Here is a 7,491-nt window from a genome sequence, read left to right on the forward strand (position 1 = left end):
ATGATGTGATGGGCAAAAGGATGTCACATGACTTAAACTATTTCCCAGTGTTCCGAGTTACCGAGTTTTATACGACATACGCCGAAGAGAATTTAATAATTGGTCATAACTGGTCATAACAAACACCTTGAAATAATTTTAATTAAAAGGTGATAAATTACAATTGTTTTGGTAGAATTACACAAAAAATGTACATTTAGTACAACTTCGATGTTTTATGGTGCTTCTGTTGTGAAGCAACACTCTTAGGAGAAGTCTGAAGAAAAATTTTAACAACCTATTGGACAGGAATTGAAGACAGGTATGAAATAGAAATATTTACGAATGATTTCATTGATTTGTAAATTGTTGGGTTTTTAGCAGAGTTTTCAGTGAGAAAAGATCTATGATTGATGTTTATGCAAAGAATTTTATCAGTTATATCGTGTCTGACCTATATTGCGGGTTGAAGCTACGTGATAGAAAAAAGTCTTTGTTTTTGTTTGAAAGGCACACCAGTTAATCTGGATCTTTCGGCAACCAAGCGAGAGAAGTTTGAGATTGTAAAATGGCAATATTTGTCTTTTCTTTCTAATAATTTTGATGAAAATTTCTTTATAAGACAGTTCATTGGGAAGGAATTCTTATAACATGTCTATTATTATGCTTGAGCAGCATATTTTCTTTTCCTGTCCATAATTATATGGTAATTACAAAGTTTAAAAATAGATTTAACTCAATAATTGTTGATGTTCTGTAGGCATGAGTTCTGAGCTTGCAGAAAAAGTTAAACATGAACAGGAAATAGAAGAAAGAAAGAAAAGAAATGTGGAAAAGGTAACTACTCACAGACATCACACAGGCAACAAACTTCAGACAAAATCATCTGGTCGTCGTTTACCGAACCTTCCTAGTAATAGTACCCAAAACACCAACCGACGATTATCTTCGAGTTCAAGCTCTAGTGAAGGATACACCCCTCCTGGTTCTGGTCATAGGACTAAAACATCTCATAGAAACCTTACTGGTCCATCATCTGCTTCAACATCTAGTTTAAGTAGTTATGGAAGTATTCAACATTTGTCCGCACCAGGGACCGGTTTGAAAACATCAAAAAAGAACAGTGTCAGTACTAACAATTTAAGTGAAAACAGGTTAACTGTTCATGAAAATAGGGCTAAATGTGGGGATAAGGATGTACCACGAAGGAATATTTCGTCAACAATACCCAAAGCACGTTCTATGAATGCTATTCATCATGTGGGTGGCAAGACATCAGCTCAACGTCCTCCTTGCAAGAAGGGAAAACCAAAGGCTAAACCAGTGCATCATGCCGGTACGAATGACGAGGCTGAAGCCACTAGAGCTCTTGCGGAACATCGTAAACGTATACGAGAGGAGGTAGAGAGGAAAGCATTGTTGGATAAAGAAAGGCAAGAGGAATTACGACGTCAATGTGAGGAACAAGAGCAACGACTTGCAGAAGAAAATGGTAAGTTTTGATAAAGGATTGAATGATTCGAAGATGACATTTTGAATAAGATTAAATATACGTCTCTTTGAAATCACCTTGTTGGAACATTTATAATTTGCATAATTCACAAATGCCTATAATTGATCCCTGAAGAAGCGTTTGCTTAATTGAATACTTAAAAGTATTGCAGTTGCTGCCTCTCTCAGTTCAGTTGTGTTTATGCCTGAATGGGGTCTTGTTTATTACAATGTTTATTACTTGTGAAATATGCAAATTTGAAAATTTGCAAGACTTCAAAGATAAGCAGTTTTTTATACACCTTTCTAGAAACTGGACTGTTTTATGTAGTTGAATTGAAGGAAGTTGATAGAGTTGTTTTGTGGGCGGTTGCATATGTTCAACGTTTATTGAACTTTGATTTTTATTTTTGTGATAAGGTGGAAGAAGGGTTTGTGACATCTAGAGTAAGCAAAGTAATTGATAAATTTTGATATTCCTAGCATACCCAATGTTTTAATAACATTTCTCAGAGATGAGCAATGTTGATTGGTTTTATTTAATGTTGTAGCAAGAGAGATGGCACGACAAGCTGAACTTACAAAACAACTTCAGTTACAAGAAGAAGAAAGAGCCAGACAACTTAAAGAGCAAAAAGAAAAGGAGGCCATCATTGAGGCAGAGAAACACGAGGCAGAGTTGAAGAAGAAACAGGAAATGGAGTTGTTGAAACTACAAGAAATGGAGAGGAAAAGAGCTGAGAAAGAACAACGTGAACTTGAAGAAATTGAGAGGTGGAAAAAAGAGGAAATAGAAAGACAGGAAAGAAAAAAGGTCATATTGGATATGTATTGTGTTTATGGTAGTTTTATATGCTTCATTGTAGATATTTGATGATTTTAGAGAGTTGAAATGATTATGAATCGAACAAGAATGACATCAGGTGTAAACAATAACATGTTAAAAGCTGACAAAGAATATTCATCTTTAGAGGTGTGAAGCATTGAAGAACAGCTCTAATTTTAAAATTACTGTTTGATCATGTGATATATGTATGAGCCTATGCTTTTTTAGGATCTCTCAATGAAGCTTTCAGATGAGTGTCACTCCAGTGCTGTCACTGAGATCATACAGAAAGTAAAAGAAAAATCATGTAGCTCGTCACGTGGAGACTGGGTTGAGCAAAAAGAAAATCGTCCATCAGAAGATTCAACAGATGGAAGAGAGGATAATCTGGCAAATGAAGTCCTTAAAGCCATTGATAATTCTAGTAAGTGAAGATATTTGTTGTTCTTGAGTTACTATATTGCACACTGTATTTGTTGACAAATGACTTTTTCTATCAACATAAAATGCTTTGTCATCATGTTATTTGTTTGTATATAATGTGCCCTATGTTGGCTCCCTCCCCTCCCTACAGGCTTTCCGCCTCTTTCATTTGGCGATTATTGTCGTGGGTTCAATGATATGATTTATTTGACAATTTATCATGCTCTGGCTTTCTATGTTGTCATTTGTTATCAATATACAAAAAACATTTACTTAGTAAATTAATATTTATCATTTTTCTTGACTGTGACTATGAGATTTATGAACAATTTCAAGAATTTTATGAGGTAGTTCACATCCTGTCCTCACAACTACATCAATGTACAATGATTGGTGTAGCTATTGGCAAATTATTTTGGTTTCAATCCAGTGTGCGACTTAGTTCAGAAAAAACGATGTGCAATTTTTTTGACAAAAGTGTTTCTTTAGAGGCGTTTCTTTAGATCGTTTGAAAAAGTGATGTGCAATTGTTTTCATTGTAGCTGAAACGATTTTGAAATTGCACATTGCACACCGTTAATTCGCACACTGTTTCAACCAGAGAAAAGTAATCTCAACTGGAATAATGACTTTGCCAACCATTTTTGAAGCCAGCATGCGGGCAGCCATGCATGCGGGAAGCCAGCATGTGGGCAACCGACCCTTTTTTGTCATTGTTTTTTTTTCAAGTAATGTATGACCATGCAAAGTTGCCATTGAAATTGCAGTTGCACCAATCCTTTACCGTGCATCAATTGACAAGTGTTTATGTGAAGTTATCCTTCTAGTTGATTTTACGGTTCACTGGTTTCAAATAAGACATTTCATTTAATCCCTAGTGAAATTCCTGTTTAAGATCCTGCGAGGGCCTGTAAGATCCTACAAGGTCCTAATGTGAATTTTATGATCCTCAGCAGGCTCTTATGCAGTGTTTTCAGATAGCAAGTGTTAAATAAAACTAATGTATTAAGATTTTTGTTCATTGGTTTTAAGAGAACATGGAAATAAAGTGAATGGCATAGAATGTTCAATGAACACACCTCAATCATCTCAACATATCCTGAGGGACATTGGAGGTACTCAAGAGGACATTATACGGACAAATATTGGTAGTTGTTTAGATAAATCAAGGGATTTTGATGAGGCAGTTAGGAATTCTGTGTATATAAACAAAAAGAATGTGAGTGACGTCAACATTAGGACTGGATTTGATGGGGAAACTCTGGATAAAACATTGGAAAAACTGGAAGATAATTTAAGTAATACAACCACAAAACATTCTGGCTTAAAAGAGCCAGGTGTAGGAGATTTGGAAAGAGAAGACAGACTTTGGTCGAATGTTGAAAAGGCAATGTCTTCAGCTGCAGATTGCTCTTTTCAAGAGAAGAATGGAATGTTATTTGTTGAGGATGTTGATGAAGAAAGTGAGGAAGGACAGATGTGGAAAATTGTTGAAGGTAAACGACAATTTTCTGAAGTAATATAATGTTTGACAAAGGCAAGGTCTTTCATCTGATGTCTCAAACAGTGTAACCATGCAAATGTTTATTGTATCTGTTTTATAGTTACAACAAGCAATTTTTCATACACATAAATTATGATATCAATATCTAGGATAGTTGGTATCTTTAATAGCCATATAGATTATTTTTCTGCTTTCATTATTTCAGCAAACAAATTGTGTACATTTTATATTATTGTAAAGAAATAGAATAAGTTCAAGATAATATTATATTGAATTAATCTTTTTGTGTTTTTCTTTGAAATTTGTGGGTAAAACTATCTTTTTGGCTATGTAAGAAGTCACTATTTTGTGCAAATTCAAAAACCTAAGAGTTGCCGTAAATTTACTGTGGGTGGGTGAACTGAATTAATAATTAGCATGTACAATCATCGAAAATCATGACGTCATAGGGCGTGGTCCTATGCACAATAGCGTGACTAAATTTTTTGCTAGATACGCCACTGCTTTTGTCTAGCTTTGTGTCTATCTTTTTGTGTACTATTTTGTTCAGCTTTTGTTTCCACCTTTGTGTTTACATTCATGTGCACCTTTTTGTTTACCTTCATCACCTGTCAAACTTTTTTGTCTAGCTTTGTGTGTACATTTTTGTCTACCCTTTCTATTCTTTTTCGATCAAACTTTGTGTCGAACGTTTTCTCTCCTTTTTTACACCTTTTTTAAGGCTTTTTCTACCTTTGTGTGTACCTTAATATGTACATTTGTGTTTTGTTTTGTGTATACATTTTGTCCTCCTTTTTGTCTATTTTTGTTTCTAACTTTTTGTCCACCTCTTTGTCAACTTTTTTCGGTTAACATTTGTGTCTGCCATTTTGTGCACCTTTTTGTCTACTTTTCTGTCGACATTAATTTGTGTTTACCTTGAAAATTATTTGATGTCTACCTTAAAAACAATTCAATTTCCACCGTTGTATCTACCTTCTTTGTTATTTTTGTCGTTACCTTAAAAATTATTTGATGTCTACCTTAAAAGAAATTTAATTTCCATCGTTGGGTCTACCTTCGTTGTTATTCTTGCTGTTACTTTAAAACGTTTTATCTACCTTTGTTGTTGTTTTCCCGTCAACATTCTTGTCTACTATTTGTGTGTCGACTATATTTCACGATTTTCATGCAAAAGACTCTAATTCACGAATTTTAATGGAAAGACTATAGTTCACGGTTTTTCATGCAAAAGACTATAGTTCAGGGTTTTTCATGCAAAAGACTTATAGTTCACGGTTTTTCATGCAAAAGACTATAACACACGGTTCTTCATGCAAAAGACTATAGTTCACGGTTTTTCATGCAAAAGACTATAATTCACGCATTTTCATGCAAAAGACTATAATTCACGAATTTTTATCCAAGAGACTATAATACAAGGTTCTTCATGCAAAAGACTATAATTCACGAATTTTTATGCAAAAGACTATAATACAAGGTTCTTCATGCAAAAGACTATAGTACACAGTTTTCCATGCAAAAGACTATACTTCACGGTTTTTTATACAAAAGACTGTATTTCACGGTTTTTCATGCAAAAGACTATAGTTCACGGTTTTTCATGCAAAAGACTATAATTCACGCATTTTCATGCAAAATACTATAATTCACGGTTTTTCATGCAAAAGACTATAGTTCACTGTTTTCCATGCAAAAGACTATAGTTCACGGTTTTTCATGCAAAAGACTATAATACACGGTTCTTCATGCAAAAGACTATAGTATACAGTTTTCCATGCAAAAACTATAGTTCACGGTTTTTCATGCAAAAGACTATAGTTCACGGTTTTTTATGCAAAAGACTATAATTCACGAATTTTCATGCAAAATCTATAATTCACGAATTTTTATGCAAGAGACTATAGTTCACGGTTTTTCATGCAAAAGACTATAATACACAGTTCTTCATGCAAAAGACTATAGTATACAGTTTTCCATGCAAAAACTATAGTTCACGGTTTTTCATGCAAAAGACTATATTTCACGATTTTCATACAAAAGACTATAGTTCACGGTTTTTATGCAAAAGACTATAATTCACGAATTTTCATGCAAAATCTATAATTCACGGTTTTTCATGCAAGACTATAGTTCACGGTTTTTCATGCAAAAGACTATTATTCACGAATTTTCATGCAAAAGACTATAGTTCACGGTTTTTCATGCAATAGACTATATTTCACGATTTTCATGCAAAAGACTATAGTTCACGGTTTTTCATGCAAAAGACTATAATACACAGTTCTTCATGCAAAAGACTATAGTATACAGTTTTCCATGCAAAAACTATAGTTCACGGTTTTTCATGCAAAAGACTATATTTCACGATTTTCATACAAAAGACTATAGTTCACGGTTTTTTATGCAAAAGACTATAATTCACGAATTTTCATGCAAAATCTATAATTCACGAATTTTTATGCAAGAGACTATAGTTCACGGTTTTTAATGCAAAAGTCTATAGTTTAAGCATAGTCATGCAAAAGACTATAATACACGGTTCTTCATGCAAAAGACTATAATTCACGAATTTTCATACAAAACACCATAGTTCACGGTTTTTCATGCAAAAGACTATATTTCACGATTTATATGCAAAAGACTATAGTTCACGGTTTTTTATGCAATAGACTATAGTACACAGTTTTCCATGCAAAAGATTATAGTTCACGAATTTTTATGCAAAAGACTATAGTTCACGGTTTTTCATGCAAAGGACTATATTTCACGAATTTTCATGCAAAAGACTATAGTTCACTCTTTTTCATGCAAAAGACTATATTTCACGATTTTTCATGCAAATGACTATATTTCACGGTTTTTCATGCAAAAGACTATAGTTCACTCTTTTTCATGCAAAAGACTATAATTGACGAATTTTCATGCAAAAGACTATAGTTCACTCTTTTTCATGCAAAAGACTATTATTCACGAATTTTCATGCAAAAGACTATAGTTCACGGTTTTTCATGCAAAAGACTATAGTTCACGGTTTTTCATGCAAAAGACTATAATTCACGAATTTTCATGCAAAAGACTATAATTCACGAATTTTTATGCAAGAGACTATAGTTCACGGTTTTTAATGCAAAAGACTATATAATTCACGAATTTTTATGAAAATACTATAGTTCACTCTTTTTCATGCAAAAGACTATAATTCACGAATTTTCATGCAAAAGACTATAGTTCACGGTTTTTCATGCAAAAGACTATAATTCACAAA

The 7,491-nt window shown here is 33.4% G+C and overlaps 1 protein-coding gene across 1 annotated transcript; it reads left to right on the forward strand.

The window, feature by feature from the left end:
- The first annotated feature begins 57 nt into the window (after positions 1-57).
- Positions 58-4,524, forward strand: LOC124441939 (MAP7 domain-containing protein 1-like). The gene is made up of 6 exons (XM_046992415.1): positions 58-301; positions 740-1,471; positions 2,022-2,284; positions 2,354-2,443; positions 2,525-2,720; positions 3,754-4,524. The coding sequence occupies exons 2-6, from the start codon at positions 742-744 to the stop codon at positions 4,242-4,244; spliced, it is 1,770 nt and encodes a 589-aa protein (XP_046848371.1). The 5' UTR covers positions 58-301; positions 740-741; the 3' UTR covers positions 4,245-4,524.
- Positions 4,525-7,491: the final 2,967 nt, after the last annotated feature.

The sequence above is a fragment of the Xenia sp. Carnegie-2017 genome, unplaced genomic scaffold, assembly GCF_021976095.1.
Source record: "Xenia sp. Carnegie-2017 unplaced genomic scaffold, XeniaSp_v1 HiC_scaffold_20, whole genome shotgun sequence".
NCBI classification, from domain to species: Eukaryota; Metazoa; Cnidaria; class Anthozoa; order Malacalcyonacea; family Xeniidae; genus Xenia; species Xenia sp. Carnegie-2017.

Bases quoted from the DNA above. Each gene is read 5' to 3' on its own strand.
- LOC124441939 (XM_046992415.1), top strand. From the start codon at position 742: ATGAGTTCTGAGCTTGCAGAAAAAGTTAAACATGAACAGGAAATAGAA. The intron at 1,472-2,021 runs GTAAGTTTTGAT...TTAATGTTGTAG, and splicing joins ACGACTTGCAGAAGAAAATG to CAAGAGAGATGGCACGACAA. The intron at 2,285-2,353 runs GTCATATTGGAT...TGATGATTTTAG, and splicing joins AAAGACAGGAAAGAAAAAAG to AGAGTTGAAATGATTATGAA.